This window comes from Tachypleus tridentatus, chromosome 2 (assembly GCF_004210375.1).
Source record: "Tachypleus tridentatus isolate NWPU-2018 chromosome 2, ASM421037v1, whole genome shotgun sequence".
Taxonomy (NCBI): domain Eukaryota; kingdom Metazoa; phylum Arthropoda; class Merostomata; order Xiphosura; family Limulidae; genus Tachypleus; species Tachypleus tridentatus.
In genome coordinates, this window is record NC_134826.1 from 41,437,282 (window position 1) to 41,458,548 (window position 21,267).

Here is a 21,267-nt window from a genome sequence, read left to right on the forward strand (position 1 = left end):
CTCGAGGGCGTTATAATATGACGATCAGTCCCACAGTTTGTTGGTAAAAGAGAAGCCCAAGAGTTGGCGGTAGGTGGTGACGACTAGCTGCCTTCCCTCTAGTCTTACACTACTAAATTAGGGACGAGTAGTGCAGATAGCCCTCGTGTTGCTTTGCGCGAAATTCAAAACAAACAAACACCTCAATCAAACCTCTCTCCGGAGATGACTACATCATGGAAAGCTTAAGTTCCACCATAATATTGAATGCAATACAAAAACGCCAAAATTAGTGAATTAGAACAGTTTAATCAGTTTGTTTTTAAGGTGCCAACATAATATAAGTAGATTTCAAAAGACATCGAAACTCGAGTGCTCGCAAATAATGGATTTTAGGAGTGAGTAAATCATTCTCCAAGTTACACTTCTAGCGCAAAAAAACACACCCAAAAGCCGGGTTTTCATACTAGTGGTGGGCAAAAAACAACAACAAATGATATCCAATCCTGTAACTTTATGTTTTACTCGAAATAAACAACGTTAATTATTAGAGAAGCATAAACTGCCACCTGGGGTTTTTTAATTACACTTTTAAGAGCAAGTAAAGTAGGAAATGGCTACCAGCACACCTGTAAGTGTAACAGAGGATAATCAATCAAAAAGCAAAAAGCCTTCAAGTAAGATTTTCTGAATATTTTTTCGTTTTATGTAAGAATTTGGTGTTATAATAATATTTGTTCTCACTGTAAAAGTATTACAAGTGGTACTGTTACTACTACTATTGCTGATACTAGTGCAACTCAAGTTTAGCCTCGGTTTCGACCTGCGTTACTAACAGTAACACGAGCAATATTTCAGTAACTTAAAAGTTACAAGACTGAATTACATTTTTAGTTTTACAGTATAAGTTTTGCCACATAGATTTGGCATTACAGTGTTAGGTGTAATTTTAATCACGTTTCTCAGAGTTATACTTACAACTTGTATCCGACTTGGTCTGTATTCAGGGTAGCAATATCAGTGAACAAAATAAAAAAAATACGATGTTGGAGGTTTTTCTAGTAAAGTAAGTGGTTTCCGGGGATAACGATTACAAATACGAGGTGTGTTCATATATGTTTAGCATTGATGCCGAAACTGCAGTAGTGTTCGTTGAAATTTAATAAATATGAGTAATGTATATTGGCCCTAATTTGAGATCATTTATATTCATTATATACGTGACCTACTCTGAAATGAAAAAAATTAGTTTCAAAATTATTCATATTTTGTTATAAAACTATGGTAGTCCATTAAGATGTATAAGGTGGGTAGAAGTTGAAAAACAGAACAATAATTGTCATAAATTAACGTTAATTAAGATATAGAATAAGGATTTTAAAAAAAATGAGAGTAATGATTTTAATGGGACAGTTAACCAATTGTTTTTTCTCATACTAAATCATAGATAATTACCATCTTGTGGGTTCTTTCAATGTTACATTTTAGGACTTTTTATTACCTCAAAATCTTTATTTAAAAATACCTAAAGACTTGTGTCAAACTATCCAGTACCACTAATAGTAATAGTAACCTTTAGTGTTTCTAAGGCTGTTTATGAGTTGAACTTCTTGTGTGTCCAAGCCAAAATTATTTACAGTGGTAGGTGTTTTCTTCTCATTGTGTAGTGGAGAAGTTTCTGCATTTAACCCCAGTTCTTCCATTTTTCTTGGAGTGTTTTTTTCTAGATTTGATGATTTTATTTCTAAACTATATATTTTTCTACAAAAAAAGTGATGTCCCCTTAAAACTGTACAAAATTATTCCTCTCAGTTGTTACAGAGTTAGAGCTGTAACCTTGTGAACTGATGTGCCTTCATTATTTTGAAACAAGTTGTTGATTAAATATATAACTGTGAAATGCTATGTTTAATTTCACTTTGTTGATCAGTTTGGTGAGTATAGGGGTAACCCTGATAAACTGAATAGCATCTCGTATTTGACTTAAGGTATTTTAACATCTTGCCTGTTATTGTTACCTCTTGAATTCCGTAATTCAGTAGCTTGTGTGAAAGTAAATAAATATTTAATTTTTCTTTCAGGTACTATTATTCTTTATAAAGATACTTCTTTTACCATAGGAGAAGCATTAAAAACAGTGTCCTGACATGTGGATATATGCACTTCTAAAACCATTAATTTTGTAAGAAGTGTCCATGGTACTTTCACACCATTATTTACACAACTCTTAATGAATATGAATCCTTTTGAACATAGTAGAGGTGATGCTCCCAATACTGATAGGTATATTTATTTTTAGTTTAGTGCTTGTGTTGTATTGTAGATTGATATCATGAGTGTTAACTTGTTGGCAAGACAGCTTATTTTAGTATGCTAGAGCACAGTGTTTTTTCTGGATCTGCACATTTATTTTCAAGTGGACTGTTGCACCAGAGGTAAAGGAAGTTGTCAAAATGGCAAAGGGAGGACCCCTGGATATAACTATCAGACAGTTGTTATTATTTATAAATAGTGACTCAGTGAAAGATACAAAAGGTCTCGTATTATTATCAGATTTTTGAAAATTGACAATTTGAAAAGAATTAACATAGAGGTTTAATGTTAATTTATAAGAAAAAGTAAACATTATTAGAAAGAGAAATCCACGCCAGTTTAGTTAATAGTGTGTAAGATTTGTGATAGTGTTCTTATGGCATTTTTGAAAATAAATAATTGTTTTAAAATTTTAATTTGATCTGTCTTGTTTATAGGTAGTGCCTTTAAACAACAGAAACTTCAAGCATGGCAACCCATATTAACAGCAGGAACTGTACTACCATCTTTCTTCATAATTGGATTGGCATTTATTCCAATTGGTATAGGGTTACTTGTTTCTTCAGATAAGGTATTTTTTTTAATATCCTAAAGGACTTATTTTAAGCTCAGTAAGTCTGCTGATAGGATATATACTAATTTATAGTGGTGCAATTACTGGAAATGTTTTTTTAAATTTTTGATTTTTGTGCATGCTATGATAATTTTTTGACATTGAATGTTCTTGGGAAGTTGAATGTACAGGATGTTTTTTGAATTACAATACTATAGCATTTAATTAAAAAATGGTTCGTAATTTGTACAAAATGTATACATTTTTTTCTCTTAACGTCTCAGTCATTGAATGTGACAATTTAGTAATAATGATGTCTAAGCACATCAACATATGCATTTTCTTCTAAACTGACAATTTATTAGAAAAAACAAACCTTACAGCTTTATTTAGAACAATTGTAAGCCTTGTAAGTTTAATTAGTAAGGTAGTGTTATATTATAATGAGCATTAATCTACAAGATTTTTTTTTACAGATATTCCTTATATGATAACACTAACTTACTGACTAAAATTAATGTTAAAAGGCTTACAATTTTTCTAGAATAACAAGTGAATACTTGGCACACACTGACCCTTGAAAAAGGATAACATTTAAATCAATCTTTGTTATTCAGGAAATCATCAATTCAAGAGGAGGGTCAATTATTTCTTGAAAGTGAAAAATGAATTCAAACTTTTAACTTTGCCAAGGGTGGATGTTCAAGGATAGCCATAAAAAATGAAATTATTTCTTGTCGTTCTTAGCTAATTTTATGTCAAACTTGTGTAAAGTTTTGATTTCCGCTACTGCTAATGGCAAAAGTACTTTTTTGTGCTGTCCAGCTATGTGCAGTATGAAGCAAACATGGTAACTTCATACCAGAGCATTATAAAGCTATTCAAATTAACATTTTATGAAATAAACTATTTGTAAATTATCATTAATGGGATATAGCACTTTAACAGTTTAACATTTATTGATTATGCTAAAAGTATAAGGGTACCTGAAAAAATTATTACAAATATAAAATACATTATAATCCAAGTGCTTTTAAAAGGTGAACATTTCAAAATTGTTTGAGTTATAGGATGCCATATCTCTGTGTTAAATTTATTTCTTGAGCTATCATGTTTTTATAACATCATGAATAAATTATTATTCTGACACAGTACTTCTCTCCCTTTCACACAATATTAGCTATTCTTGTTCATTGCTGGTCCCTATATGCGTACTTTTTCTGTATGCATTCCACAAGCCTTCAGCTCTCTCCCACTTATTGGAATAAATTGATTCCAGTGTGTGTCTTATGTAAATCATCAGGCATCACCTCTCCACCAATAGGAGCATAGTACACTCACATGACACTTGTGACATTCTCTGCACTCCTCCACAAAACTATCACTTTGAAGTTTAGCAGAAAATGGCAGCACTGCCAGAAGTGTAGGAAGATGGAAGTACCTATTGAAAATACATTTTCTGTATAGGAAAATTATAACTTCAGGTACAATACTTATCTCTTCTCAAGATGTTATCTACAATTCCACATTGGCATGCTTAAAGAAAAATTTGCATGTAAGGCAGCACTGAACAAGAATAACTTATTTCATAAGCAGAGGGAAGAACCTATCAGTAATACATTTTCAATAGAGGAAAATTACACCTTTATAGTATTTTGTATCCATGTCAATAGAAATTACTTGTATTTCAAAGTTTTTGTAGAAAGCTAATAATACTTTATTATTAATGTTCTCCTTGGAAGGTAAAAGTTTTGATGACTAACAGAGAGACCTGTAATTTGTAAGAGGCTTTATATGGGTTAATGTTTTTGTAAGTTATGAACTTTTATGTATGATAGAAAAGAATGGTAATGATGCTACTTTTATTCTATTTCTGTTGAAATTTCTTTATGTAAAACATTGATTTCATTTCTGGTGAACAGTATTTCATGAATATTTCAACATTTTTTAAACTATTTTCTCCAGGTTCAAGAATTTCAACTTGATTATACTCATTGCAAAAACTCAGGTAATGTAGAATGTGCTGAAGTCATCATGAAAAATATTTCAGAAAGCTGTATCTGTGAAATCACTTTTAATTTGACCGAAAATTACGAGGTAAATAATTTTAAGGATTTTGTCATTGTGCATAAAATTAACAAAAAATGGGTTGTAAATTTTATATGATCAAAACTTGTCCTAACAAAATTTGAGATCCTTCAGTTCTTACACCTCACACAGTACAATCACTGTTAGTTAGAGTTCTTTGCTTTCTTTATTGGTTTTCACTGCATATTTGAAGAGTTTGCAAAACATGTTATAGGCTAACCAGAACTGTAAACAGGTAATCTGAGACTATATGTTGTACAGGTTTTTTTGTCTTATTTGCAGTTATTAATCAGAAGATGTATGCAATTTTTCATTACTTGTGGCCTTCTAGTGGCACAGCAGTTTTGATACCCATGTTGGGCAGAGCATAGATAACCCATTGTGTATCTTTGCTGGGCTTCTACTAGAAAAATAACTGTCTTAGCCACTGTTGCTAAACAAAGTAATTTTCGTTTAGCCACAGTGACAGTTGTTTAGCCACAATTTTAGGTCACTAAAAAATGTGTGGTGTGTGACTTTTAATATGCATCAATTCCATCCAGTAAAATATAGTTGTAATTATGTGAAAATCTACAAGACATTAAATTTTGTACTATTTTTTATTCCCCAGCTATCTTCCCTGCCAAAAACAACAACAAAATAAAATAAACATGATAAAGAGGAAAATAAAGAGATACATTTCTCAAAATAACACAGAAACAAAATAAAATGACATTAAACTAGAATACAGTAGCATGACTAGTAAGTAGATAAATCCAATGGCAGCTCTTCAGCCAAATTATTCTCAACAGAAGATGTGGTAGAAGTTGACATCTGAGGTTCCGAAACACATTTCTTCAACAGGGAATGGTACCCACGTCTGTCTTTGTGAGTGACCCAGTATCTGAATGCAGAGTCAAAGTTAAAATGATCTAAAGGTTTGGACTCCATGGATAAGTTCAATAACATTTCTGTCTTGGCCACAGACAGACTGCTCCTGGCATCTGTTTTGATGCTGTTGTACCTGCTAATTCACCGCTTACAGTCAACAGATGTAACTGGAATTATTAATCCAATTGCTGCAAGCTGAGACAGATTTGGAAATGTTTGAGTCTGGTGGATGTATTCCTTGTAGAAGCTCTTCATGTTTCTATTTTTGTGAGCATCCTGTTTCATTATGTTCCTTAGTAGCAGCCATTCAGTCAGTGCCTCATCCTCATTGACGAAAGGAGAGAAGAGCTCGATGAGTTTCTTCAGATTATCCTCATCAGATACTGCTCTGCTGTGACATGGGCTAAATATTGAAAAAAATGACATGATGTTAGTGTCTGGGAATGCTACTTGTAGTCTTGTGACCACCTCTTCAACAAGTGACTCAGCAGCTGATCTGTACTTTTCACATTGTTTATCAATATCTTTGATGTCATGGCCTCTGTAAGAAGTGTAACCACTGGCATCAGGAACTTGTGGGAGTTCCTTCGGTGCAGTCTGTGTGTAAGGACCAGGGATGTGTACCAACAACTGAATTGACAGAATTGACCCATCAATAATTGCTTTAGCCTGATCATAAGATAAATCGGCTCTCTGTAGAGATCTTGACAAAAGTCCAAGAATGCCAACAGCATTAGCCAAAAAATGTGTCATCATGACAAAGCTGCAACATGACATTTGCTAGACTAGACCATGTAGCAAGGCTCAGCGTGGAATACCACGTTCCATTGCTACGACCTGCAGGCAGCTTATCACAGATGCAATACGGTTGACTAGTGCTTGGATGAAATCATTAAAAGAGAGCCATCGTGTGAAAAACACTTGCTTGATTTTGTTGCTTTTCTCTCCATGCAATGCTTTGCTCTCTTCCAGAACCCGACACAACTTGGGAGAATATTTTAGGCTTTTTGCAAACTGGTTCAAAACTGAAATGTACTTCACAAGGCATGGCACCTGGTTTGCTGCCTTTTCAGCTACCAACTGTAATCTGTGTGCCAAACAATGACTTGTTATTATCCAGGGGCATTGCTCCTTAAATTTTGTAGCAACACCTGTTTTATTCTCACCATGACATTTGCACCATCAGTTGCAAGTCCAACCAAGTCATCATCAAACAATCCTCAATTTGCCATGACTGAGCACATTGTGTTGTAGATAGAATCAGCCCCAGTGTTGATCAGCTCATGCACAGTAACCTCACCTAATGATGAAAGATACCTGATATAAATTATCAGTATAGAGGTGTTTCCTGCATCAGTTGCTTCATCTGCTTCAAGAGCAAAAAATGGGAAAGGCAATGCCCAAAAGTCTGCCTGTATTTCATCCTGAACTACATGATTTAGGGCACTGTACATGTCATCCAGAGACTAGCTGTGGGTGTGTATGAAGCTCTCTGTTCCACTTTGTGACTGAGTCTGTAGTTTCTTTAGAGAGGTCACTCCCTGTTAAAAAATATACAAGAACTTGTGTTTTGAAATAAGACCACCAATTAAAGTAATAAAGATATTTGGAAGAGTTGGCTAGCTACTTAATTTTTGATAGATATTTTCAAAATGTTTCACTTTTAGAAAATTGTCAAGTTGCCTTTTGTTTTAAGAATATACTGTAGAAAACAGAAAGTATATTATTAATACTAGAATGAAGAATATTCTTACATTGAATACTAGTAGTGAAAGGAGGAAATGAAACTTCACAGTTGGGATGGCTTCCTTTGCTTGTCAGAAAGTCAGGTTTTCTCTGATTACTGTTTGTGTACCACGGGCAGAATCAAACATGTAGCATAAGAAATGAAAATAAAAGAAATCATTAGCACAGCTGAGTAATATTTTTTTTAAATTTAATTTGTTAGTTGTCATATCCCTGAAATCATAAAAATACATATATAAAGAAAATATAGATTACAGTCAGTGGTAGTTTTTAAAGACGTTTCTTGTTTCTTCAACTTGCTGGGGGCGCCTCTGGTCATTTGTCATCATAAATGGTGTGGATGGCGATAAAAACCACGAAAGCTGTCAAGATCAAAACTTGAGCAGAATAAATAGAGGAAAACCATCCAAGACCGAAAAATTATCATCTTTCGCCACTGTGGCAAAACCAAGACTAGATTTTTTAGCCACAGACTGTTTCTTTTTGCCAATGGTGATGTGGCTAATGGCTAGTGGAAGCCTAGCTTTGTGCTTAACTACAAAACAAACAGCCAGTCATTACTCATGAGTTCATGGTGTGTATTTTTAGAAACCCTAACTTAACTTCTAATTACAACTGATATGATTTATTCATTTGAACTAACAATAAAGATTCTAGCATTAAGCTTTTTAACCCTCTTGCCATGGGTAGGTAAACATTTTGTATATCATGACTTTTTACAGAGTTACTTTCACAATTGTTATCAGTTTATATAAAAAACTTGATGTCAAAACATGGTTAATAAATCACTTTCATGTCACGCATGTTTTAATTTAAAAGGAAAAATCTAAAGTTATCTGTCATCACTTGTCTGTGTAACATGACATTTGTTTTCTGTGATTTGCTCATTTTCTAGTTTTTCATAATGGCCATATATTGTCTTAAATTTAATGTAATTGTTACAGTCTAGACATTATGAATTTATGGTAGTTTCCAGGGCCTACAGTCATTTTTGTTTATGGAGGTACAAACCATAAAATCAAACTCACTTGCTACACTCTTCTATCACATTTTTACTTTCAAGTTTGTCAGTAACACTTCCTAGCATTTGCTATTAAGTCATGTAAAACCAGTAGAAAGACACAGTTTTAATTTTTTTATATTTGTTCTTCCAATAAATGTCAAACTACCTGATGTTGTTAAATTATCTGAAAATAACATCAAAGGAACAGGGATATATTTAGGTTACATTATTATTTTGTTATTCCAACTAGTAATAATTAGTTTTGGAAATTCGTCCTTATATATATATATTTATTTCTTCATTATAGAGAAGGTTTGATTGGAGTGTACAGAGGTTGAGTATGTTATGTTAAAACAAGTGTAGAGCCTTCGTTACATCATTACAGTCACCATGTTAAGTCATGTTGTGTTTGCTAATAATGCATCTTGACAATAGTCCTGCAGCATAGTTTCTATTCCAAAAGACTGTTTAAGGTGGACACCATCCTCCCAGTAAACCTTCAATAATCCTTTTACTGTAGGAGGATTTTCTTACTGCTATTTTAAACATTCTGTCAGCACAGGAATTCATGGATATTCCTTCCAATGACTTGACCAGTATTTCTTCTATTTTTAGAAACTTGTGTACTGTTCTATGTTATGATTCATTGTAGATTTCTTTCTGAATGGCCCAGACTTTGTTTTCTTATGTCATTAAGTACAAGTCTTGTTTGGTGAATTATAAATTTTTTATCTGAAATGGAGCTGAATGGTTAATGGTCTTCAGTGTTTGGTCAAGAACCACATTAACACATTTGGTTAATCTATTGGAACATTGTTCTTCAAACCATGGTATGTAAAAGCAGAAAAATAAAAAGTTGGCAGCAGATGATGGAAGCCAATTGTCTTCTTTCCAGTTAGTAGTTCAGTAAGGTTAAAAAAAACAAAAATATTCACAGTGTATGCTGCCAGACATTTATTTACTTCCCCTCTATTAGTAATACAACAAGAAAAACATTGGTAGTGGGTACTGTCCAGCAGTTGCCTTATCCTTGTCAGTCGTACAAAATTAGTAACAGTGGTAGATAACCTCAGTGGCTTTACCATAACAAAGACAAGGTGAGCAAGTTTGATGACAGTATTTCAATTACATTGATAGTTGGAATAATTTACAATAATAGAATGCACAAATTTTTAACTTAACTTTTTGTGACAACTGATTTAATCATAATTTAAATTAATAAATTGTTGGAATAATCAAACACAGTAATAATCATAAATACTCATTTTGAGTATTTTATTTAATTTTAATATCAATTAATCATTTTATGTGACACTAAACAATGTAATTTTTGCTTACAGTAATTGATTGAATTTTACTGCTCAAATCTGAATATACTTCTGTAACCTGTATATATGAATATTTTATGTTGGAAAGGGGTGTTACACTTCTCAAAAGCAATGAGTTTTTGGTCACATAGAACTTCGTACAAGGTATGTGGTTCTGATATAGAAACTCTTCCACTATGATTTTATATAATGACTGTGGTTGCCACTTCTTGCACAAATATTCAAATTAGATTTAATATAATATACTCAACCCTCCGTATCTTACATTTTTGTTGCACAGTTATCAGAAATAAAAATTTTGTAACAAATTGTTGTTAATAAAACTTCACATTACTCCATTGCAAAAAAAAAAAAAAAAAAAGAAGATATAAAGGGTTTGTGGGGAACTTTGTTTAACAATTTTTCTCTTTTTTTGTAGCGAAATGTTTTTGTGTATTATGGACTGACCAACTATTATCAGAATCACAGACGATATGTTAAATCCAGAGATGACCAACAACTTCTAGGGAAAGTCAGCACCACTTTATCTGCAGATTGTGAACCATTTGCATATGTTGAGAATGGAACATCCAAAATACCTATTGCACCATGTGGGGCCATAGCCAACAGCTTATTTAATGGTAAATGGTTAGAATTGTAGAATAGATATGCAAAACATAAGGGTAAAAATGGGAAAAATTTGATTTGTATCTACACTTTTACCTAGTACGGTAGTTGGATAGTAAAAACTGATGGAATATTTCCATGTAAGTTAATATAAATATTCTTTACACTTATTCCAAAAATATCATGGCTTAACTTGCTTTCTTAAGGGAGGGTGGCATCTATTTGTCAGATTAGCAATGAGTGAAGAGAGTGCAATATCATTTATAAAATTATGCATTGGATGAAGTGTGACACTTAAAATTGTGCAAGTTTTCAACTTTGCTGAAAAAAAAGAAACTGAAAACATTTTATTGATTTTTGCATTTAGTTTAAGTCTGATTCTAGCTACATTAGCTGTGAGTGATATTAAAGGCCTGCTCAAAATAATAAGAAACTGCATGGTTCATCACTGTCATTTTGTTATTTATACCCTTCATTATGTTAGCACAGACCAAGTTTACATTTTTTTTGGTTGAAAAAGCTGCAATGAATGTTTTGGCTGATTTGAGTACTTTTTTAATGGTTATTAATTACTTGCTTCATGATATGCATGTAATAATGTAGCCAAACAAAGGATTTGAATGTGAAGTTTTCACAGACACAGATTCTTTGTATTATAACATACATACATTAAAGATTTTTTATAAGTCATTCTGCAAGTATGACTAACTCAAAATACATGGGATCCTGTATGTCACATGTAAAAAAAATTACATGGTTATTCATAACAACATACTTACATAAAGTAAAGATTTTTTATAGGTTATTCTGCAAGTATGACCAACTCAAAATACATGTGATCCTGCATGTTATATGTCAAAAAATTATATGGTTATTTATAACAACATACATATAAACATTAGATATTTTTTATAAGCCATTCTGCAAGTATGACCAAGTATGATCCTGTGTATCACATGTAAGAACAATTACATGGTTATTTATAACAACATGTCTTAGATATTTTTTTATAAGCCATTCTTGTAACTGTTTTAAAAGTGCATCAAAAACAAGAATTTCTTGAATGGTTAAGGATTTTACCTTCTCAACAGATACCTTAACACTTGCTCATCTTGAAGCTGGCAATGTTACACTATTGAAGACAGGAATAGCTTGGCCAACAGATATCAATGTTAAGTTTCAGAATCCCCCTGGAGATGTGTCTTCAGGAGAAGGTAAAGCTCAGTTATTGTGTCAGTGTGTTTTTAAAGTTTTAGTATAAATTCCAAGAGAACCACAAATCAGAAATTTTTTGTGTGGGAAATATAAATTCTAAACTTGATTTAGAAGAATGACTGGTATCATTGTGAATCTGTTTCTATAATAGAACTTTGATTTGGAACATTATGTTGTGTATTACTTCAGAAAATACACTTAAGCGTGGTGAGATGAATTGGTTTTAATGTGTATGAGACATGCATGTTCAAGAAATGCCTTGCTAATATTGTGATAAAGAAGTGTGCATGCTGTGATGTGAATTAAGCAAGAAGTTAGGCTTAGGTGATGTAGTATAAATATATTCATGATGTTACATTTAAGAAATCAATTTAACACAAATATATGATACCCCATATTCCAAGCATTTTTGGAAGGTGCATCTTCTTCAGGGATAAATTGAAGAAGTGAACCATTTAAAAGTGTTTGGGTTATAGGATATTGTATTTTATGTAAAACAGCATAAATTGATTTTAGTTATATAATGTGACTAAGGAGAAACTGTAGTTCAGGTATGATTTTAAAGACTGTAACAGAGTTTTGATTTGGTGCATTCAAGGAACTTCTAAAATATGAATGTTGTGTATTTGTGTATGTTAATAACATTAATTTATCAAGCATTAAACAACTCATAGGTTTAAAAAAAACAAAGACAATAAACTAATATATTAGCAGTTGAATCCTGCCAGTTACAGCTGTTTAAATAACTTTTCTTCACAGATGTTTATAGTTTTGTCACCATAAGTTGATGATAGAGAAATATTTGACAGTAATATTGTTGCACTCTAGTTATTATCTTATTACTTTAGGGGCAAATTACTGTCTTAATGAACTTATCACAAAAACTAAAGTCTTCATTAAAATAGTCAGTTAACAAAAAAGTAAGTTGTTTTTAGAGGTAAAACTTAACATTCACTTACATACAAGTTTCATACACTGTAATGAACTTTGTACTGAATAATATATGGTACATATCCTGTGAAGTGTGTATGTTAATTTTTCTTTTACACAGCACTGTAAGTGTAATATTCTGCTTATTATGGTCTTACTTTGATTTTTCAGTGTAATAATTGATTTTCAATAGTAGTCATAAGTAATTGTACGTAGTATAACATCTGAAAAAAGAATCAAGCTTCTGCTGTGTAATAATATGCAGAATACTTGTGTTTGATTGTACTCATACAAATTCCTAAAACTTTAAGTGAATCATAATAGCTGCTTACAAAATATAAAATTATTTTAATGATTGCTTACATTTTATGTTGCAAACAACACAGTTTCTCTTCATTTGCATATTGACATTGTAATTCATGATAAACAGCTAATAAACAAACTGTAATTTCTTTACATGTATTATATTTATTTCTCCATTTAATTCTGATTGAATTGAAACATAAACAAATATTTAAATATAGATTATTATTTCTTGTAACTTGGACGTATATATCTGCCAGTTATAAATCTTTCCTTTTATGGTGTTTCTAGTAAAATAACAAATGTTCAAAGCCATATACTGCATGTTTTATGCTTGTAAGCATTAAATATTGTTCCATGGCATTACTCCTTCCCTACTGTTCATATATTTTGCTCAAGCACATGCATATAAAATTATCACAATACCAGAAAACGGTACGAGACGAGGAGAATTTTCTTTCAATACGTATGTTTTTTATAAGTATTATGGTGAGAAAAGATGTACTGGAGAAATTTAAAAATGGTCAGGTAATATATATTTATACAAACATTCAATTAATTGTCATCTTTGTATGTAAATTTTCAATGAGTAGTAGTTGTCTCAATTTATATATGGTAGGTACCTATCAGAAATACAGTTTCAGTGTAGGAAAACTGTAACTTTCAGTTATAGTTGTAACATTTTTGTGATGAAGAAAGATCTGTCTTCCAAATGTTTTATGTTACCATTTCTTTAATAGTGATTATTAATTGTATCCCACTATATTTTCCAAGTATCACAAGTGCTCACATGAAACTAGTTGGAATGAATAAAATAATTATAAAAGTATAATAAATTTAATTACTGTATATGTGATGACAGGAAACCCACTTGAAGTAAAAATGTATTCTCAGGACAGCTGGTATGGGTATTAGAACATTAATTAAAATAAAGTACAGAACAATCTTTCGACCTTCTTAAGTCCTCTTTAGGTTAACATACTTTAACAAGTCTTAGAAAATTATTATATTAAAGTGTCTACATTTTGGGAGCAGATGCACATTTTATGTACTTAGAAGTTTAAAAATTTTAAACTGTGTATTAATTAGAAAGTGTGAAATTGATTTTGGCATGTATGAGATACATAAATTCATGATTATTAATATTTTCAGTAATATAAATATATGTCAATATACTTAAACAGAGCTTTAACTTTTTTAGTATCAATTTTTTATTATCTTTGATTTGATTACTGTATTAGCTGTATATTAATGTTAAACAAAAAGAGGGTTTAAATAACAATTCATACCTGCATTGAACTGTAAAACTTTAAACTGGTGCTTAAGGAAAGCACATGATAAAAGTAAAATCTATCTGTAAATTTATTTTCAATTTTACATGAATTATTTCAGCGATATCCTACATTAAAACTACTCTTTCTTTGTTCACTCTAAAGAATGCAAGTATTTTAATGAAACAAACAAAGAAATGATTGCATCTAACACCTTGTTAAACTTCAATTTTTATCTTTAATTTGTCATTCTAGCCTTTACAAATACAGCTAAGCCACCGAACTGGAAGAAGCCCGTGTGGCAACTGGATCCAAATGATCCAAAAAATAATGGATACCAGAATGAAGACTTGATTGTGTGGATGCGAACTGCAGCTTTGCCCACATTCCGCAAGTTGTATCGTAGGGTTGACCACGAGGCTAAGGGATTTAAGAACCACCTCCCTAAAGGCTTGTATAACCTGACTGTCAAGTATGGTATCCTTTATTGAAATACTCTTTTTTTTTTTTTTCAAACTGGTCTTATAAAAATGTATATCTTTGATAGATTGTTTAGGCATAGTATTCATGACGAAACTTTGTAGAATGGACGGTAACTGCCTGTTGTGGAGACATAGTGTAAAGGAAGACTTTCGAAACGTTGTCCTCTACACTTGTGTCTCCACAACAGGCAGTTACCGTCCATTCTACAAAGTTTCGTCCAAAATGTACATGTTTTCATATGTGTACACATTTCAACCTTTGAGACTAAAATAACTATACATTTCTGGGGCATACCTTCAATTGTCTCTGTAGTTAAAGTGGATTTTAATTAAGATTTGTAAAATTACAAGCCTGGCTGTTATAACTGAAAGTGTAATAATTGAGGACAGGTTGTTTCAAGGCATTATTTTACTAGAAACACGTTTCACATGAAGTAGATAAAACAGTAAGTAAATTGTATTAGAACTTTCTGATTTGTCTGTATTTTTAAATCACACATTTTGTAAAATATTTACTGACCCTGAAGAACCTGAGCTTAACCTGGTTGAAGCTTATCCTGTGACTTCCTTCAAAGGGACTAAAAGATTCATCTTGTCCACCACCACCTGGTTGGGAGGCAAAAACCCTTTCTTAGGAATAGCCTACATTGTTGTAGGTAGCATTTGTCTAATCCTTTCTCTTGTGTTTCTAGTCATCCACAAGAAGTTTGGCAGAAGGTAAGAAAAATATTACCTTAGTACTTACTTAATCATTTAAATATATACGTTTTCAAGTATCTCTCAGAACTCATAGATTGTAAGTTGTCTGTCTAATAGATACAGCTTATGGAAATTGTCTTTATTTTATTTTAGGAGCAGTTGACAGTGTGCAGGAATTTTTTTTGGCCACCCCTAAAAATTACTAATGACATTATTTCCAAAAGATATATACCAACAAAATACATACTAATACACTTTGTTAAAAGTCATCTCTCTTTTCATGCTAACACTATGCCATCTCTGTTTTTCTCAAATCATGCACACCTGAGACCTGGTCACATGCCTGGTTGTTGATTTTACAAACTAAGCTAGAGAGTAAACCTATTAAAATTATTGGTAGTATTTTTTAACAATTCAATCCACTACATTGAAAATGTCCTTGAACTGTTTAATAATTTCTGTAGGCTTGCATCTGTTATTTTAAAACACATGAAAAGATTTCCATACAAATGTCTAAAGCAGCATTCCTAAATCCATGGGCCAAACTGTGTGATCAGAATGCAAAAAAGGATTGTAAGCAGACTTTTAAAATAGATAATTGTTTGTTTATTTAATAAGTCATGTTGTATGTACTAAGAGCTATGTTCTTCAATGTTTACAAATGAATCTTTTGCAAATAAAGTTTCGAACCATTTGGTCTGAGTAACAATACAAGAAATTATTTATAAGATTGGACAGTTTTTAGATGATTAGCAGCAAGTTTTCATCATTAAATAACTGTAATGCAGTAATTTGCATGTGTTGATGGTAATGGTTTAAAATTTAATGTAACTACATAATTTAATAATGATAATAATATACATATATTTGTGAATGTTTATATATTTCTGCCTTTTTCCACCCAGCCCTCATGAAATAATAGGAAATATTACTGAAAGAACCCCATATTGATGTCATAATCCTGCACTGTTTCCAAGAAAATTGATTGGACTTTGAAGAATTTATCAGTATCTAGGTGCATTCCATTACTTTGAGTGTGTAAAGAAATTAGACACTTTTAACTAGTTGATTATAATGAATTTGTAGTGAACATGTTTCCTAGGTAATTTATTGGCATTGAAGAAAGAAATGTTTTGGATATTTTATGATAATTGGCTTGGGTATTTGACTTAAACCAACGAAATAACGAACTTAGAAACACATGGTTCTCAGGGATAATTTATAGAAACAAGTTTTTTCTGCATTAATAACTTGAAATAAAAAGCAAAAGAACTGTCTTCTACAGTATAATATATTAACTATATGTAACTTTCTTTGCAGTGATAACAAAGAAATACTGCAGGTTTGTTTCTTTTGTCTACAGAAATTTGTAGGTAGAGTACATTTCAACATATTAATACATGACAAGGAAAGTGGAGTACAGATTATAATTCCTTAAGCTTTTGTTGTTGTTTTTAACAGTTGATCTATGTAGAATTTTTGCCAAGCTTTTTGTAATTTCTTTCCAAATTGGATTTCTTTCTGAACTATTCTGTTGCGATGTTGATAAAAAATTGTACATTTCACTCAAGCTGAGCAAGAATGTGATATTTTGCCACAAAAGTTAATTTGCATTCTTTACGCTCATATGTTTTATTACTGTGTTAAAAAGGAATTACATTACTTTAAAATTATTGCAATGGAGTGTTTACAGCAATACTCCTAAGATTTTTGACAGACTAGCTTAATGTTTTTTCTTAATGATAAAGTTAGAAAATTGTTTGAAATGCCTTTTAAATATTAAGCAGTTATAATTTTCCATGTTTGTTTGTTGCAAAGCATGAAACAACTTTAGAATTTTATTTACCCTTTCCTTGACATGACATAATATGCTGAAATATAGTTTAGAAAATGAGTTATTTATTTGATACCAAAAACTAATTATGAGATTCTCTGTCATAACTAAGTTAAAAAGTGAAAAGTTTAGATGTCCACATATGTTTTTAAGATTTAACAGTTAACCTACTTTTGTTTGTGATGTTGAGACAAGTTAAATTTTTCTGCTCTAAACCTTTGTATTAGTCATTCTTTATTGTTTCTACAGCTCTTATGGTTAACTCATGTTTTTTTACTTTATACTAATTTCTCTATTTTCATGCATGTAAAGATTTTTAGTCCTAACCTGAACTGCAAATAAGTGTTGAAAGACTTGTGTTAAAACTTCATAAAAGAAACAGATTATCTTGTTTAACTGTTGTTTCAAGAGATGGTTGTTTCCTGTTGTTTACCTGAAGGGTTAGGCATCTTTAAAGATATTTGGATCAATAACATTAGATCATATTGCATAATATATGTTTACTAGCTGAATTGTCATTAATTGAGAATTTTGAAAACTAAGTGTTGCTTTACAGGTCAGAAATGTAAATTAGTTTCAAGAAAACCAAAATATAAATGTAATTTTACATTTATGCTTTGTTCGTGTCTCATTTCTGGCTACTTCCTGGCTTAAGAAATTATTTGCTGTTACCTCAACTGTGCAAAGTCATTTCTGTGTAATGTTTTTATGGCAATAATTTTTATTTTACAACTATAGATAACTTGAATTATTAACATTATGGAGCTTTCTCATATGTCTAGATTGGTAAATAAGAAAATTTGCAACACAAACTTGTGAAATGACTATAATATTTGACTTCTTGGGTGATTTTATTTTCTATATTTTTATTTACTTATACCCTTCATATATATTTATTTGTACTTCAAGATGTTGATACAGATGTGTAAACACAAATTCCTCTTATTTGTTTCAGCCAAGTTTTTCCAGCCCAAGGGGAAACTTGACTAATTAATTAAGCTTTAATGGGTGGGTTTAGCCTAATTTTTTAAATAGTTTATGTTTGTAAGAAACTTTTGTCCTTCTAGAAATGATACAGGTTATTGTAGGTGACACACTGGCATTACTGCTGTAGTCATAATGAATTATATTAGTTTGTAATCAAAGAAAAAACATGAAAGGAATTTCAGATGATAATTGGTTATTCATATACTTTAAGCAACAAACAAATCACATTTTCTAGTATTTTCCTTCATACAAGTGAATTGGTTACACCAATCCATTATTTTTAGGGTCAGTAACAATAATGTTGAAATTAAAGCCTCTGTGGTGTTGGATTATGTGTTGTTGATTCCTTCAGAATTATAATATTGTTATCCACACATTATAAGAACTGATTGAAAATCAAGAACTTATCACATAGCAATTAACTAAAAATCATAGAGATTAATGTTACACTATACATTTACCTTGTGTGTTTTCATGTTAGTATAAGAGAACGTGTTACAGTCTGTGTAAGATATAATGTAGATTGTTTTACGTGAAACATACAGTATTCAGTGTGATAAATATTTTGTTTATCCAATGATATAGCAGTATCAGCTCCTTGTTTGTGATGGGAAAAATGTTTATTTTAATTTTTCAGCTGCAACATTTGCAAAAAAAAAAGGGGGAGACTCATACCAGGATTTGTATTGTTGTGGGTCTTAAAATATTTACTGTTACATGAAATACTGATTAATATGCAAATTGCAAGGGTTATGGATAAAGATATAAAGGTCATATTTCAAACATGCATGGTATTGGTTAATTAAACTAAATATTAACTATAATGAGATTGCCTGAGAACCTGGTTTCTAAGCACTCCAGTGTTTTATTATATTTTTCAAAAATATTCAGTTTAACATTGTTACAAGATGTTATACTTGTCTCGTTTGTTAGGTTCACTAGAGTTGAAAAATAATTAGTTTGTTCATAAACGTTAAGTTTGAAATTTTTTATGATGTACAAAAATATAAGTGGCTGCATATCTGTTAAACGATTTCAAAAAAATTGTAAATTTTGTGATTTTTGGAAAATTAATTTTTCTTTTTATCTTGCGTGTTTTTTGTTTTTATTATTATTGATGAAAGGAAGTCTGTCTTCATCTGTGTTGCTTTTTGAGTTATTTCAATATTTATAGATACCTGTATATAGAATAAAAAATCAGAGATAAAAAATAATCTAAGAAACTGATAAATCAGTATTAACCATAAGTTTGTATGTAAATAATAACCATAATAATTTGTGTTGGAACATTTTCTATTATTTTTGGAGTTTCAAGGTTCATGGAAAATGTTTTTAATTTCTTACAAAAACCCCTTAAAGACTACTGCAAATAAGTGGTTGTGCCTCAAAAATGTCTTGAAATATCAGTCCTAAATATTTCAAAAAAATCTTTGCTTGTTCATTCTCATAGCATTCCAAATAATTAACATTTTCCTTTTCCAAAGTTCAAAACTTTGCTCGCACAGGACTTTGAGAAATCTCTTCTCATTATTTTTAAGAAAGACTTGTACTAAATTTTCATTCTTTACCACTTGTTACAACTCTGTCATCAACCACTAACTAATATTTGTGGATTAATATATGTATCTAAGGAAACTTGAACAGTTTTAAAATACTTTATACTTTTAATACACTTTTGCTGGTTTTAATATTTTAAGGATTAATACTTACATGGGTGAAAGTTCCCCATCTAAAGACTGAAATACATTATATTTCTCTTTCCTGAGCATAACTAAAAGATGGTTTATCCATTATATTTCTCTTTCCTGAGCATAACTAAAAGATGGTTTATCCATTATATTTCTCTTTCCTGAGCATAACTAAAAGATGGTTTATCCATTATATTTCTCTTTCCTGAGCATAACTAAAAGATGGTTTATCCATTATATTTCTCTTTCCTGAGCATAACTGTAAAAGATGGTTTATCCACTATATTTCTCTTTCCTGAGCATAACTGTAAGAGATGGTTTATCCATTATATTTCTCTTTCCTGAGCATGACTGTAAAAGATGGTTTATCCATTATATTTTTCTTTCCTGAGCATGACTGTAAAAGATGGTTTATCCATTATATTTCTGATTCCTGAGCATAACTGAAAGATAGTTTAAATTTAATGTGAAATAAACACATTTTGCATTGTATTGCCACTGATGTTCTAATCCTTATTGGTCTAAACTTCCAACCATTTTCATTTCTACAAGGAAAAGGTCTTAACTGGTCAATTGATTGATCTGTTTTTATGTACAACTGAGGCTCAAAAAATTAATTAGGCATACTTATAACAGGACTATTAATTTTTAAGACATATAACTAGCTTTGTGTGGTCTGAAGATTGATCCATCTCTAATGTAAGTTTTATATGATTTCTGAATGTTGTCCAAAATGATTTAAAATACATTTGAAACCATCTACAATTCCACGTCTGTTGGAGGCAACCTAAGCTACCAAATTCCCAGCCAGTAGTTATGATTCAGTCAAGTTACCACTGGAAACTTTTACCTTTATTTCTGTTGTAGACATTTACTTAATAAATGTGTATTCATACACTGAGTAAAGACCAGTTTAAAGTTTGAAAATAGGTTGGAACATTTAATTTTATTTTTCATAAGTTATTGCAGGTTTGCAAGGTGACTGTAATTTTCAATACATTTTTTATTAGGGCATGTGGATCAGAACCGGTTTCTGGTACACGGATTGGAATTGGTCTCTGGTAAGTTAGTTAAAAAACCAGAACAACCTTCACTTTCTGATGTAAATGAAACAAATACACATTAAAAAATATATTTCATTACGTATTTAGTTTTACAATACTTCTAATTTTGTTGCTTGGGTTTATTTGGTAATAAAAGTTTTGTTGTGTTACTTGGTTAGTGGTATTCCATTTAGTTATAAGGATAAGAATATCCTTGAACAGCAAAATATTTAAAAGACAAAGATGTTAGAACATTTGGTTTTAAGGCATTAGTATTAAATAATTATTTGCTTGTAAACACAATACTGGGATGTTTATACATATTACTT

General features: G+C 31.0%; 2 protein-coding genes across 3 annotated transcripts; one reads left to right on the plus strand and one right to left on the minus strand.

Moving 5' to 3' along the window:
• The first annotated feature begins 537 nt into the window (after nucleotides 1–537).
• Nucleotides 538–21,108, plus strand: Cdc50 (cell cycle control protein 50A). 2 transcript variants are annotated; one of them, XM_076484957.1, is made up of 8 exons: nucleotides 538–656; nucleotides 2,730–2,863; nucleotides 4,811–4,942; nucleotides 10,299–10,500; nucleotides 11,578–11,700; nucleotides 14,461–14,682; nucleotides 15,239–15,404; nucleotides 16,292–21,108. In XM_076484957.1, the coding sequence occupies exons 1-8, from the start codon at nucleotides 593–595 to the stop codon at nucleotides 16,335–16,337; spliced, it is 1,089 nt and encodes a 362-aa protein (XP_076341072.1). In that variant the 5' UTR covers nucleotides 538–592; the 3' UTR covers nucleotides 16,338–21,108. The 2 variants fall into 2 exon arrangements, with proteins under 2 accessions (XP_076341072.1, XP_076341079.1); XM_076484964.1 differs by lacking the exon at nucleotides 11,578–11,700.
• Nucleotides 5,259–7,675, minus strand: LOC143241746 (uncharacterized). Its single transcript, XM_076484973.1, has 2 exons — nucleotides 7,558–7,675; nucleotides 5,259–7,344 (listed from the first exon to the last, which is right to left on the minus strand). Exon 2 carries the CDS (start codon nucleotides 6,578–6,580, stop codon nucleotides 5,945–5,947), a length of 636 nt encoding a protein of 211 aa, XP_076341088.1. The 5' UTR covers nucleotides 6,581–7,344; nucleotides 7,558–7,675; the 3' UTR covers nucleotides 5,259–5,944.
• Nucleotides 21,109–21,267: the final 159 nt, after the last annotated feature.